The sequence below is a fragment of the Xenopus laevis genome, chromosome 5L, assembly GCF_017654675.1.
Source record: "Xenopus laevis strain J_2021 chromosome 5L, Xenopus_laevis_v10.1, whole genome shotgun sequence".
Classification (NCBI taxonomy): domain Eukaryota; kingdom Metazoa; phylum Chordata; class Amphibia; order Anura; family Pipidae; genus Xenopus; species Xenopus laevis.
In genome coordinates this window covers 61,844,055-61,859,520 of record NC_054379.1, presented here as the reverse complement: position 1 = coordinate 61,859,520, position 15,466 = coordinate 61,844,055, and the positions used below count along the sequence as shown (strand labels likewise).

At 37.7% G+C, this 15,466-nt stretch overlaps 1 protein-coding gene across 9 annotated transcripts in view; it reads right to left on the bottom strand.

Annotated features, from left to right (window-relative positions):
* The window catches only part of cep170.L (centrosomal protein 170kDa L homeolog), a 157,299-nt gene that overhangs the window by 6,663 nt on the left and 135,170 nt on the right, over positions 1 to 15,466 (bottom strand). For all 9 annotated transcript variants that reach the window (XM_018263138.2, XM_041562816.1, XM_018263133.2 and 6 more), the window contains 3 exons: positions 6,788 to 6,876; positions 5,073 to 5,166; positions 106 to 157 (listed from right to left, as the gene is read on the bottom strand). In XM_018263138.2, coding sequence (XP_018118627.1) covers positions 106 to 157; positions 5,073 to 5,166; positions 6,788 to 6,876 — 235 coding nt within the window. The remainder of the gene's footprint in view (positions 1 to 105; positions 158 to 5,072; positions 5,167 to 6,787; positions 6,877 to 15,466) is intronic.

Here is a 15,466-nt window from a genome sequence, read left to right as displayed (position 1 = left end):
TAAATGTTTTTCTAACCCCAGGTAATGACCATTAATAAAAGTTAAGCCATATTTACATGGCTACTGTTGAACCATTTACATTTTCTAAGAAAGATTTTTAAATACCTTGAAGCTGTTTTTCAACTCGCTTTAGCTCCTGAAGTATTGATAAGATTTCCTAAAAGACAATGATACAAAATACAATGATTCAAAAATGCTGACCACGTGAATTCATTTAGAGTTAAAGGTTATTTCACATCAAAATTCACTTTTGTGCTTTTTTTTTGGATTCAATAAAGATTAAGCTATAAACCCCTAAAGATGTCATCAGTAGTTCTTACTTTTTCTTTTCTAATAAAACTCAGCACATAATCAACTTGCTTTCAGTCAGTTGAGCTTAGAGACTGATTCTCAATATACTGGACTAAAAGTGTAGTTACATTTTTCAAATATAAATAAATATTTTTAGGCAAAGGGACCTTGTTGCAGTCAGTGTTTGATTCCAAATTTAGCCGCAGAAAGAGGCCTTTTAATTTTCATCAATCATTTCAGAACCAAAACCTACATTTTAGTATCTTACACTGTTGGGCTAACACAACCAACATGCCCTGATGCAAACTGCAAGCTGCACTGATTTCTCTATAGCCATGCAGTGCATGAACTAATTAAAGGGGACCTGTCACCCTAAGAAATGATTCCAATTTGTTTGCTATCATGTCCGTTGAACAAAATAAACTTTACTTACACTATATTTATTATACACAAATTGTGTATCACCCCAAAATCTTGTGTATGCACCAGAATAGGGAACCTAAAGCCCTACATAATTATAGAGCCTGAGGAGGGAAGGGGCAGTGTGAGAAGTGCAGTGAAATGCAGAAAGTTCTGAATGAAAAGTGAAAGTAAAAGACTGCCCTGTCTCTATGCCTCAGGCAGATAAAATTGGATTGACAGCTCAGATATTTAAATAGCTTTATAACAAGTATTGATGTTTTAATGAAAAAAATAATTTGTGTTTCATGTTTAATTTGCAAAGGATTTTCATTTTCCAGCTTTTTATGTGTAGGTGACGTGTCCACTTTTATAATCAGTAATGAAGCATGTAGTATTTTTAAATCAATTTGCCTCTTGTGCAGCAAATTCCTACATGTTTGAGAGACACCACAGACCTGTTATGTAAATTGAAAGATATTTCTGGTTTAAGTGACGAGTGCTTCCTCTGTAGCATTGATATCGAAAGTCTATTCACAGCGATCCCACAGCAAGAGGGAATTGATTGCATAGAAAATGCGCTATTTGAGACAGATATCCCCCTACGTCTACTCTATTTCTTAATAGACTGTCTAACAATTGTGTTAACTAAAAATTATTTTAAATTTGGTGAACAATACTTTTGGCAATGTCAGGGGACGTCGATGGGGGCAGCGGTCACACCATCATTCGCAAATTTATTTGTTAATATGCTGGAGAAAAAGATGTTCCTAGCAAATGAGTATAGTCAACATATCTTGTTATATCAGAGATTTGTCGACGATATCCTGGTGATATGGCGGGGAGATGTTAAAATATTCCAGGAAATGGTCGAGAAAGCGAACAGGAGCCACCCCACTATAAGATTCACTACTGAGATTGCCAAAAAGAAGTTACACTTTCTAGATATAGAAATGACTGTTGAAGAGGGAGTAATTGTAACAAATTTGTTTCGCAAGCCAACGGATCGAAACAATTTGTTACATACAGGCAGCTTTCATAATCCTAAATGCATCAGAGGGATCCCAAAGGGCCAGTTTCTGAGAGCTAGAAGGATAGCATCCAAAGAAGAAGGGTATGAGAAAGCTGCCCGAACCCTGAAACATAGGTTTTTGGAAAAAGGATATGCCCCACAAGGACTGGATAAACTGATTGAGGAGGTCAGGGAAATACCTAGGGAAGAGCTATTAAAAGAGAAGGGTAAGAGAGGTCGGCAGGAGAGGATTCCCTTTGTTAGCCAATTTGGCGAACAAAGTAGGTAGATTGAGTCTATTATTAAAAAATACTGGCCAATTCTTTGTACTGACAAGGCACTTTCTAGCATTTGCAAACAAGCACCAATGTTTTGCTACAGGAAAGGAAAGTCGATTAAAGATAAACTCTGTAAAGCCGAACTAGAAACCAAATGCAGGATGCAAACAATCTTTCATAGTACCCCCCAAATTGGAACCTTCCCATTCCTAAACTGCGTATGCTGCTCTTCGGTTATTAAGGGAAAATACATTAGTCACCCCACTAAAGGATACAAAATTAGCATGAAGCATTACGCTACATGTAATACAAGTTCAGTGGTTTACTTACTGAAATGTCCTTGTGGGAAGGTCTATGTAGGACAGACCTCAAGAAGTGTGAAGGAAAGAATAAAAGAACATAAGAAACTTTACCCCAAATACCAGTACAGATACAGCAGTGTCCCGACATTTTGCTGAATGCCATCATAATGTAGCTCAGATGAGGTGGTTAGTTGTGGAAGTGGTGAAACAACAAACACTCCTCCAAAGGGAAGCAGTGTGGATTAAAAAATTGGATAGCATGCAGCCAGCAGGATTAAATGACCAATGGAGCGTGAAATGCTTCCTATAATAAGCTAATTATATATATTCTGCTTTAAATCCACAGATACAAGTGAATCCTGCCCTACCCTTACAATAGGTAAGAAAATAAGCTTACTGCCAAATGCTAAGGGGTTACAGAGAGGGCTGTGTATGATACTGTTGCAAATAGGTGATCCGAATCGAAACAGTTAATGCGGATAAAGCATGTAACAAATGTGTCAAGCGAATACTCCAGTAGGCAGAATATATTGCAGTACTAGGCTTTTTATTGTATATATGTTTTTATTAACCAGGTTGTTTTGAAGCCTACAACAGTGGTTGTCTTACCCAGCACTTCTTTGGTGACTAAAGGATAATAATATATAAGAAGACACAAGCACTTTATACACTTTGGAGGATTTGCAGTAAATTTTATTGTTATTAACAATTGTTTTATGGTTATTAACTGTTTTTTAATAATCATTGTATAATGACACGTATTTGATGCAATAATGTATTTTTATAGTTGCACTAGACCCGTGGGGCGAATAATGGGTTAATATTCTAAGTAAAATGGTAACCTTTACGCCCACTTTCTTTTTCCCTCCCACCTATTTCCTATAAAGATGGTTTGTTAATTGGCAATTTGTACACTTGACAAAGGGCAATTTTGCTCGAAACATGTTGTGTGAATAAAGAATTTTTGCAGCAAAGTTCTGCGTCTACCTTGGACTGTTTCACCAATTATATCTTCAATTGTATTTTTAAATCAATAGTGTTCCAAATCACACCTTGGACTTGACACATGGCACTGATGATGTCAGTTTACCCAAAAAAAATTTTTATGACCAACATGCCACTAGTACAAGATACGTTGGACACCCTGCCTTAGGATTCAAGGATGTCTATAAACAAAATATAGGAGGGTGTCTTATTATTGAAAATTGGGATGCACTGGTAGATCTATGGCAACAAATAGATCAAACAGGCTGGCAAAAGGAACAGCCAGTCAGCATTCAGAATGCTAAAATTGAAGCTCAACCTCTTCCTTATACCAGTCATTGTGCTAAACATGTGTAACCTGTGATACTGGCTACTACTCTATGATGGGGTTGTACAACTACATCAGATGCTGCCATCCAAACTCCCAATAGTAACTAAATGAAGAATGCATTAGCACGGTCTCACAAGACAGTGATCCTTTGAAACAAATCCCATTAAAATTGGGCTCCTAGTTTCCAGTTTTAATGAAATTTAAGAGCTGTATTTCTGCAGCCAGTTTAGAAGCTGAGAACTAAGCCGTTATCCCTTCAAAAGTCAATGCCAATTAAACAAGGCATACCTGTTTTTACCCTTTAAAAAAAGATAAGCAGATTTACTAAAGAGCGAAGTGACCAACGCCGGCGACAATTCGCCAGGGTTAACGCTTTCAGGCACTTCGGCGATTTACTAACGGGCGCAGGCATAACTTCTCTAGCGAAAGAAACAGATGGTATCACTAATTCGCATTCTATCACCAGGCAAATTTTCGCTCTGGCGAATGGACGAAACTCTGTTCACTAAGATGTGGATTTTACTGAACATTATCTCTTTCGCCAGATTTGCCTTTGCCAGAGCAGACCAGGAGAAGTGCATCGGAGTGCATAGATCTTCCTCAATCTTTTGTTACTTACATCATATTTTTAGTGGAAAAAGTTTCTAAGTCCCAAAAAATGCTGGCTTCTTTTCCTTTTTTCAGTCATAGCCTGCAGAAGTTTTGGGTAACCGGGTTCCCCCATACATTTTCTGACATATGGAAAATAAACTATACAGTGGGCTCATGTGTAGGGCATTATAACAACTCTATTTTCTTTATTAAGGTTCCCTGGACTTGTGTAATGTAAAGTATTTGCTGCAACATATACGTCCATTCAACTTTATAATTTCCCACTGTATGCAAATTAGCCTGAGCGAAGACGAAGTTTCAATAGGCATAATTGAACGCTACTGCATCTTCGCTTTGATTGCCGAAGTAACGCTAGTGAAAATTCGCCAGCGTTCGGCACCCTGGACGCAACTTTGCATTCTAGTAAATTAGCGTTATCTGAGTGAAATTTCGCCTGGCGAAGTGTTAGTAAATTTGCCCCAAGTTTTTCAACAGCTATGTTTAGTAAGAGACAAATATGGGTATGAATTTGGTCTAAGACGTTTCTGCAGAGATTTTAAAGCTAACCAGTTAATCCATTTGCATAGCAATGATTAGAATCCTAAAATACAGGAAGAGAAGTAAACACTGTTGTTTTTAACCAGTAAAAGTGATTTAATCTCTCCATTAACCACAGGGACTCACAAATTCACTGCTTACCTACCAAACTGGAAATTAATTTATGAATCAAAAGTATTAATTGAGCCATGCAAAAAGCAGAGCTGTGTTCCATTTTTCATAACAATAGGAAGTGCTAAGGTTCTGAAGGACATAAACAAAGCATTTATTTTTATAGACACATGCCGACATTTTGATCACAGAAAAAGATCCATAATACTCCATACCACACATGAGGTTTTTAAGATTGGAATGTCACTTTCTGCACGTAACTTCTTTTCAATCTCATCCCAGTTTCGTTCCTTGTCTTTAAACAATATCCTAGAAAAAATATCAGTCATAAATATATAATACCGTAATTAGAAAACTACAGGTATAGCATCTATAGCATTAATTGGAGCTTAATAGAGGGATAATACAAAACTGTATTTCCTGTAAACACAGTTTAGCAATAAAAGTGTAAACTATTTAAACAAAGTGCAAATAATTTTCATTTGTTCCCCAAAAGCAGAAATATTAAAATTCAGATGCTGAGATTATTTCGCAATATGAAAAGTGCAATATTAGTGAACCATGTCTTCATGGAGTGTCAGCTTTGAAGCATCATTGGCTTTATTGACACCTACACTAGTTCCTACTCTAATTTCTACAGTAATACAACTTTACATATAGAGATATTTTAACACTGCATTTTGGCCAAGAAATCTGATTGTCCAGGGACAGGCTAAGCACCAAAACCACACATAGCTCTATGTGTACATTGAGATAATATGTGTTAAGTGGTCTTCCTGATGACAAAAAAAAAGCATTTAAAAAATGAAAACTGAACAGATAACGAAAATAAGAAAAGTACCGAACAACACCTCAAATAATATTTTGGATTTTATTTTTAAAGGATGCATGCAGTATCCGATTGCTGTCTGTGGTTTCATGAAGAAAAATATTCCAAAATCATAGTGACTGTAAAAAAAATTACAGTCACTGTACTCCAAGACAATAGTAAATAGAAAGACCACAAGTCACGTACGTGCCATGTGGGTAACACTGCACTTCATTTATTAAAAGGACCAGTACCAATTATTAAAGTAAAAACACATACTATATCCCTCTAACACTATCTCTACCCTGCACATTGTTTATTATTTTAAGTACTATGTGCAAAAATTCCATAATGATAGTCTTCTTTCCATTATCTCAAAAGGGCAATACAGAAGATTTTCCAAAACACTTGTAAGGTCTCTGTTTCTTCTTTTACATTCTTGTCCATTAGGTAACAGGAGAGAGTGTGCATTGGCAGGGTTACTTCCTCAGCTGTTTAATTATCTCGGTAAGTGCTGGAACCAGCGAAGGAATGAGCACACCTACAGAAACAAATCAAGGCTGAGGAAACAACACTGCCAATACAAAATCCTATGTAGAGCTGTAGAAACTTACTTCTGGTTTAAAGAGGTGATGTGGAATATGCACCTGGTATCCAGCACAGATCATGTTGTGCTATCGCAAATACACCAGTTTTACCAATGCAGGGCTACAATACATTATATTTTAATTACTTTAAAAAACTATTTTTTTGACGTTACTGTTTCTTTAGAAAAGGGGGAAAGCTATATATACTGTATCTAAACATATTTAACACAGTTAGGACAAACCATTTTCCAGGAGAAAAAAGGACGTATCAGAGCTATTTAATTAACTCCTGGGTGTACTAAATTCTGGTTTGAGGAATGTCATATCATGTTGCAAAAAATAAAGAAAGGGCAGGGTGCATAGTCTCTTATGTTTTTTTTATATTACCCTTGAAGTGTGTAAAATAAAGAAAAATATAAAAATGATTTCAATAAAGAAGATGTCTAAATCTAAATTACACCAAATGAAGCATCTTTAGTTATATAAATCTAGACTATAATGCACCAAAATGCTACAAAGAAAGCAAAATACCTACCTTATTTTGTTAGCTGTTTTGTCTATGGCTTGTCTTATCTTCCGAGAAAACTGAAATACTGAAGAAAGCAATAAACTATCTCCCATAGCCTGTGTTTAAATAAAAAAGCAAGATGATACTACTGAATATGACATAATCATAGCAAAATATCTAGCAAAACATCAATTTTACAAATGAACAGCACATAGTGGCCATTATGAAAATAATGAATCTTAAAACATATGTATTCACAAAGCCTGTTTTAATTAACTCCAACGTAGTTTTTTTCCTTATATGTTCTGGAATTTGAATAATTATTGTTAACACCTGCAAAAATGCTCTTTACTACTGAGGTATAGCTACACTACTGTATATGGTCAAAGTATCCATAACACTTGCCTGTCCAACATCTTATACCAAAACCAGGGGAATTAATATTAAGTTTGCTGTACTACAATGCCTCTACTCTTCTGGGAAGGCTTTCCACTAGATTAGGACTAGGAACATTGTTGTTTGGTCTTGCCACAACAGAATGGATGGGAGGATGGACACTGGTGTTTGGTATCAGGTGTGGTTTTAGCTGGATTCTAGTTCAACCAGAAGTCAAAGGTCTGTGCAGGCCAGTCAACCCCTGTACAGACCTCACTTTGTGCTGAAAAAAGTGCCTTCCCCAGATAGTGTTCTCCCTAATGATATATTCAGATTATTGCTTAAAGGGGACCAATCACCCTAATCATTCCAAATTCTTTTGTGCTAGTCAAGGAAAATAAAATTCACTTTAAAGGAGTTGTTCACCTTCCAACACTTTTTTTCAGATCAGTTGTTCACCAGAAATAAAGACTTTTTTCAATTTATTTGAAAACTGACTGAAAACACCAGACACGAACATTAAACTTTAATGTTGTAAAAAAATAAAAGATGAACAATCTGAAAACAACTAATCTGAAAAAAAAGTGTTTGGAACGGATTGTTCACATTTAAATTAACTTTTAGTATGATGTAGAGAGTGATATTCTGAGCCAATTTACAGTTGGTTTTCATTTTTTATTACTTCAGCAGCTCTTCAGTTTGCAATTTCAGCAATCTGGTGGCTAGGGTCCAAATTACCCTAGCAACCATGCATTGATTTGAATTCAAGAATGGAATATGAATATAAGATGGCCTAAATAGAAAGATGATCACTAAAAAGTAGCAATAACAATACATTAGTAGCCTTACAGAGCATTTCTGTTTTGTTTTTTTTAAAGGTTATGTTTTATTTGCTTTAATAAACATTACATAAAAGAAAAAAATTATAGTAATATATCAATAAACATGTGTACAGTTGAAACATGTGTCACTGGTCCTGAATTATTTGCTTTCAAATGTTGCAGCATAGATTGAGGTTGAATTAACATCAGAAGTCATTACGGGTACATTGTAAAGCATATGTATTATCCTGTTGCATGATAATTTCTTGGTTGCACGCCCGGGCCCATTTCCCACCAAGGACTGCATATCTTTTGAAATTTATCTGCTGTGCCTCTTGCTTCATCGGTAAGCTTTATTTTGGGTATAGTTGAATCAACTAGGATAATCCAGGAGTCCTTTGTGTGAGGGGTAGGTCCCATCCAGTGCATAATCACACATTTTTTAGCATAGAATAATAATGCTCTAAACCTTAATCTTGCACAGACAGTGGGTACAAGGTGTTCCACTACACCCAGGAGATACACAGTGGGGGAGAGTATATGTGGGAACTCCAGTGTGTTCGCTAACGAAGCTTACTTACTTGCGACCAGTAAGCATTTATTACTGGGCAAGACCAGATCATGTGTAGAAAGTTGGCTTCCGGAGTTCCACATCTGGGGCAGGAATCATTGTCCTTCTTACCCATTGCCTTTAGTTTAAGCGGAGTGGTATAGAGTTGGTGGAACACCTTGTATTGTATCAGTCTATCCCTTATTGCTATTAAGCTTTTATACATAGTTTCTGTTGCCTTGTCCCAGTCATCCTCGGACAGCTCTGGAATGTTTGTTTTCCATCGTACTTGAGCTGTATGGAATGGAGGGGGGACACTGGCTAGAAGATTTCTGTATAGCCTGGACACCAACTTTACCGGTTGTTCAGCTATGAGGCTCTCTTCAATTGTCATTGTGGCAAGGACAGGAGAAAGTGTACCAAACTGGGCCTTAAAAGTGTGCAGAATTTGGAAATATCTAAAAAGTGGGAGGTTCTGAGAGGTACATTTGGCTTGAAGTTCAGTATGTTAAGGGAAGGTACAGTTTTGCAAAAGACTGCCCAGATATTTAATGCCCTGCCTTGGCCAGTAGAGGAAGTCCTACAGGTTTCGGAAGTGAAGTAGGTTGGAGTTGCCCCATAGTGGTAGTAGGGGGTTGAGACGAATAGGTCATTTCTTAAATATTTTCAACACTTGGGTCCAGGCTCTATGAGGAGTGGAGATGGTGGATGGCAGACTGCCTGCGTCCGAAATTTTCCGATGGGGTAGATTTTTAAGTCCTTCCAGTGAAAATATTATATTTGCATGTAGCGCCATATTTATATGGGTCCGGATGGTACCACCAGTGCAGGTAATACACTTGGGCCACTACGTAATACAACTGGAAGTTGGGTAAAGCGAGTCCACCATCCTCCCTCTCAGCTGTCAATTTCTCCCAGGCAATTCTCTGTACTTTACGGTTCCATATAAAGGGAAGTATCAATTGGCTGATTTTTTTTAAATACTGATTTGGGAATATATACAGTATGGGGGCATTGTGGAGGTGGTATAGAAATTTTGGTAAATAGATCATCTTGATCAGGTTTATTCTCCCCCACAAAGATAGGGGGAGATTAGCCCAAACCAGTAGAGATTATGGGATCAAGGTTCTCTTGAACATAGTTTGATAGATTTGTCTGTATGTGGAGGCCAAGGTATTTAAATTTCTGGACCCACTTTAGGGGAGCATTGCAGGGGAGATCGTTAGGGGGGGTCCTGATTGTCAATGGGGAAGAGGATGGATTTATCCCAGTTTACTCTGAGGCCAGAGAAAACTCTGAATTCCTCCACTACTCTAAGTAGTGATGCTAGTGAGTTCTAGGTGCCAAGTAGATCAAAATATCATCTGCGTGCAGGGAGATCTTTTCAGTAAGTGGGCCAATTGTGAGACAATTTATTCAGATTCGCGTATGGCTATGGCTAGAGGCTCTATGGCTAGGGCAAAGAGAAATGGGGATAACGGGCATCCCTGCCGCATACCTCTTGCCAGTTGGAATGGATCTGATATCATGCCGTTGACCCTGACCCGTGCAGTTGGACTGTAATATAACATCTGTATCCATTTAATGAATTGGTAACCCAGGTTAAATCTGCAAAGAGTCTCCCATAGGTAGGGCAATTCTATTGAGTCAAAGGCCTTAGAGTCTAGGGAGGCTACTGCTCTTGTCCCCACATTGACATGCTGCGCTTCAATGTTAGTATATAATCTCCTAATGTTAATATTAGTGGCTCTACCTGGCATAAATCCAGATTGATCGGGATGGATCAGGTCTATTATATAGCATTGGAGTCTCGTGGCCAATATTTTGGCGAGAATTTTGGCATTAGTGTTTATAAGGGAGATTGGCCGATATGAACTGCACTGGTCAGGGTCTTAACTGGATTTTGGGACCACAACTATAAGTGCTTCACTAAATGAAGGGGGCAGGGAGCCAAGATCAAAGGAGGCTTGGAGGGTAGCCAGCAATTGGCGAGCCAGCTGTTCTGTAAGGGCTTAGTAGCAGTTGGGAGGGAAGACCGTCTATGCCCGGTGTTTTATTTGCTGGGAGGGAGGCAATGGCTTCTTTTACTTCTTCTATTGTAATAGGTCGATTTAGGTTGTCCTTGTCATAGGGATGTAGGGTTGGGATCGAGATGCTGTCTAGGAAGGGGAGGTGGGTGCTGCTGGAGTGGGACACTGTGGACTTGTACAGCCCTTGGTAATAGTTTGCAAATTCCTCTAACCATGTTGCCCCATGCCGACTTTATGGTCGGTACAGCTGTAGTAGGGCATTGTGTCTTTGCAAAGTATGCTAATAGTCGCCCGTTCTTATCTCCCTGCTCAAAGTATCTCTGTGATTGGTAGAGAAGGATTTTTTGGTCAGCAGGGTATTATGTCGTTCTAAGGCATTACGTTTCTCTAGTAGAATTGAGTAATTCTCTGGTGTAGGGTTAGTGGTATGGTCAGTTTCAGCTTGGTAGGCTTCTGCCTCTGCCTGTTCTATGGTTTCTCTGGCTTGTCTACGGGCTTGTGTTATTGCTCCTGTTAGCATACCCCGCATAACCGCCTTAGAGAATAGCCTGGCGTGCTGAGTTTGCATTTAGGGCCCAATAATTAGAGTAACCTTCAGTATTGGCCATTTGTACAAGGTCGTTGGCCAACCAGAGAGGACAGAGTCTCCACAATAATGTAGGATAGGAAGGAGCTGACGATCCGCAGACTTGGCTGCAAAATTCCTTTATTACCACAACATGTTTCGGATCATTATGGATCCTTTTTCAAGTGAAAAATACAATTACAAAAAGACCAACTTTTAACACTACACCCACATTGTTACTCCTCCCTCTGTGACATCACATATTATTCAATCAATCAATTATTTATAATCATTTCTGTTAATCCAAGGTAAAAGTGCAGTTCCCATCCTCAACCTAAAATCGTGTTTGTCCACCAGAGGAAATGTGCACCTTGTAACACACTGCAACATTAAAACAATGTAACCATTAAAATTTAACCTTAATACATAAAGGCAACAATTGTTACAATAGATAAAACTGATACAACTTCTTGTTAACTCATAGCAGATTACTTGAAAAATAGGCACTACTCTAATTATTTCTTCATAAATTACTTTTTTAAGTTACTTTTTTAAGATATAAGCAAGTACATTTAGGATCGATAAATAAATATTTCTTACCGTACCTACACATAAATATATATGGGAGTCGGGATCAAAGGAGTCTAGAAAAAGAAAATCCATAGTTCAAGTTAATACAATTCATAGGAAGCATTTTACACTCCACGCTTCATTTAATCCTTTAGGGGTCAGTGCATTTAACCTCATGATCCAATTAGCTTCTCTTTGGAGTATTTTTTGTTTGAAATTACCCCCTCTATTCAATGGTTTTACTATTTCTAAGACAACCCATTTCAGTTGTCCATGTGCATGTTTAGCCAAGTTAAAATGACAAGCCACCACTGTATCAGTCTGTGTATTATATTTAAAGTTACGTATATCATTTTTATGTTCCTTTATTCTAGTTTTGATGTTCCTTATTGTTTGGCCTACATATACTAACCCGCATGGGCATTTCAACGTATAGATATCCCCTTTAGAATCACAGGTCGCATAGTCATTGAGTTTAATCTTTGTGCCTTGTGTTGGATGATCAATATTATCACCTTTTATGATCGATGCACAGCAAATACAGTTTAAACACGGGAATGTACCTTTCTTGGGTGTCCCTAGAAATCTTGTTTGTTTTTATTTTCATTTACTGGAGCTGATGGACATAAAACATCCCGAATACTTTTACCTTTTTTATAGCAAAATAAAATAGGTTCTGCAAACAACGTCCCAGCCCTCTTCACTTCCGTTTTCAATTTTTCAACTTCATCACGGATGGGCTGAACTTTAACTTTCAATCACTCAATAGTAAGTGCCATTAGATCAACACTGCATTTGTTACAGATTTCCTCCCATCTTTGCTGGAGTACTGGATCATCATCACATGCGGTAATATGTGTGGAAATATTAAGCTCTTTTTTCTGTAGGTTAAGTAATGTCCTTTTTAAATCAGCATTTAAAATGCTGATTTAAAAAGGACATTACTTAACCTACAGAAAAAAGAGCTTAATATTTCCACACATATTACCGCGTTAGCACACTATTTAAAAGCCAAGAGAATTCCGAGAGGCTTACGAGTGGATTTGAAACCAAATCTGTGTGATGATGATCCAGTACTCCAGCAAAGATGGGAGGAAATCTGTAACAAATGCAGTGTCGATCTAATGGCACTTACTATTGAGAGATTGAAAGTTAAAGTTCAGCCCATCCGTGATGAAGTTGAAAAATTGAAAACGGAAGTGAAGAGGGCTGGGACGGAGGAGTCAGCGTGAAGTATCCTCAGCGAGCATGCTGAGATTATAGATAAACTACACAGCGCAATTATGGAGAGAAAAGCTGCGAAATTTTAAACGAGATACACAAGATTACCTGCAGAACCGGGTTTACACGTGGAGAGAGGAGCGTTACAGGAAGTGGTGGGATCGCATAGAGCAGCGCACCGGACTGCACGGTCCACGGAGTTTCAGAGGAAAGAATGGCGGCCGATACGGATTACCTTCAGAGCAAGCTATGTATAGCCAAAGGAGAGACCAGTGGAGATCGGCAGAGCAGCTATACCAACGCGCTGGAGATCGTGATTATCGTGCACCTAATGAAGGAAGTAGAGATCATTCTGCGGATTCACGAGGGGCTTCTTTTTTAGATTCCAGCCAGGAAAGCAGAGCTTCAAGTTGCGTCAGAAATCCACCTACCGACAGTCACCAACCTCGGAAAAACTACAGGCCTCCACCGCAAAGGGAGGATTTTGTCCCACGCACAAGACAGCAGAGGAGGTAAATTTGGTTGTTAATATCTCATCATATACACTTACAAAAGATGAACATTCGGTTTTGAATAAAGGACTCGGCTTTGTGCCTACATATAAAGGGGACTTTACAGAGTGGGTAATTGACTTTCAGAAATTTATTCGGAGACTTAATTGAAAATGCATTTTTCTGATATTGCTCCAGTTGAGAGACCAATAGATCGAATGGGTAGCTTTTCCAAAAAAAAGTAACTTTACTCCTCAAATTGATAATATTGCTCTTAACACATTTGAAAATGTAGTTCAGTCTGAGATAAAGAAATTGTGGGAGAAACAAATGCAGTCTAAACAAGCATTTAATTTGTCTCAGAAAGAAAAGAAAGCTATAGACTCCCTAAAAAAGAATGATTCCATTATAATTAAAAAAGCGGATAAGGGAGGAGCAACTGTTGTAATGGATCGTATAATGTATGTAAATGAAGCAAAAAAACTATTTAAGGTCCCGGGACACTATGAGTCGATTGGGAATGATCCTACCACAAAAATTAAAGAAATGGTGGATTGTATGGTCACAGAGGCTTTTCATAATAATATTATCCCGAAAAGTGTATATGAATTTTTGATTACAGATTACCCAAAGATACCGGTCCTATATTTATTACCTAAGAGACATAAATCTGTTGAAAATCCCCCCGGACGACCGATTGTCTCAGGGATTGGGTCTGTCTTAGAGCCTTTGGCCCAATTTGTTGATTCTTTTCTCTATATTTATCACCTAAAATACATAAATCTGTTGAAAATCCCCCAGGACGACCGATTGTCTCAGGGATTGGGTCTGTCTTAGAGCCTTTGGCCCAATTTGTTGATTCTCTTCTCCAACCAATAGTGACTAATATTACCAATTGTTTGATTGATACTAAAGACCTATTAAATAAACTAGCAGCACTACCGACTCTCCCTAATAATATAATACTATCAAGTATAGATATACAAAGTCTCTACACTTCTATACCTCAGGAAGAGGGGATTAAGTGTGTAGAAGAGGCCCTTTTGGATACAAATATAGAACATCAATTATTGTATTTTTTAATAGACTGTCTAACAGTAGTATTACATATAAATTATTTTATGTTCGAATCTGAGTTTTTCTGGCAGAAACAGGGGACCTCAATGGGGGCATCGGTCGCTCCATCTTTTGCGAATATTTTTGTCCACAAATTGGAATGTGAACTGTTCTTGAAACATAGATATAGTGAACATATTGTTCTTTATTTGAGTTATGTGGATGATATTCTACTGCTGTGGAAGGGTACCCAAGACATGTTGGTAGAAATGATACAGGAAGCTAATCAGAGTCATAAAACAGTTAAATTTACTGTGGAGATGTCAAAAAAGGAACTAAATTTTCTGGATGTGAATTTGGCCATTGATAAAGGGAAAATTATTACGAACTTATATAGGAAAGAAACAGAGAGAAATAGTCTACTACATGCCCAGAGTTTCCATAGTCCAAATACGATCAGAGCAATCCCTAAAGGACAATTTTTACGTGCCAAACGCATTACCACTCTAGACACTGACTATGAGAAATCTAGTCAGATTGTCTTTGATCGATTTGTGGAAAGGGGTTATTCTCCAATAAAATTGGCACATACGATGAGTGAGGTGGCCACTATAAAAAGAGAGAATCTGTTAGCCACAAATAAAAACAGAAAGGTAAAGAATACTAATAATCGGATTCCCTTTATTTCCAAATATGTTAAACATAACAAAGAAATAGAAAAAGTGCTAAGAAAATATTGGCCAATTTTACAAGGAGATAGTCAGTTTGGGAAATTGTTTGCAGAACCTATTTTATTTTGCTATAAAAAAGGTAAAAGTATTCGGGATGTTTTATGTCCAGCAGCTCCAGTAAATGAAAATAAAAACAAACAAAAAGAGATTTCTAGGGACACCCAAGAAAGGTACATTCCCGTGTTTAAACTGTATTTGCTGTGCATCGATCATAAAAGGTGATAATATTGATCATCCGACACAAGGCACAAAGATTAAACTCAATGACTATGCGACCTGTGATTCTAAAGGGGTTA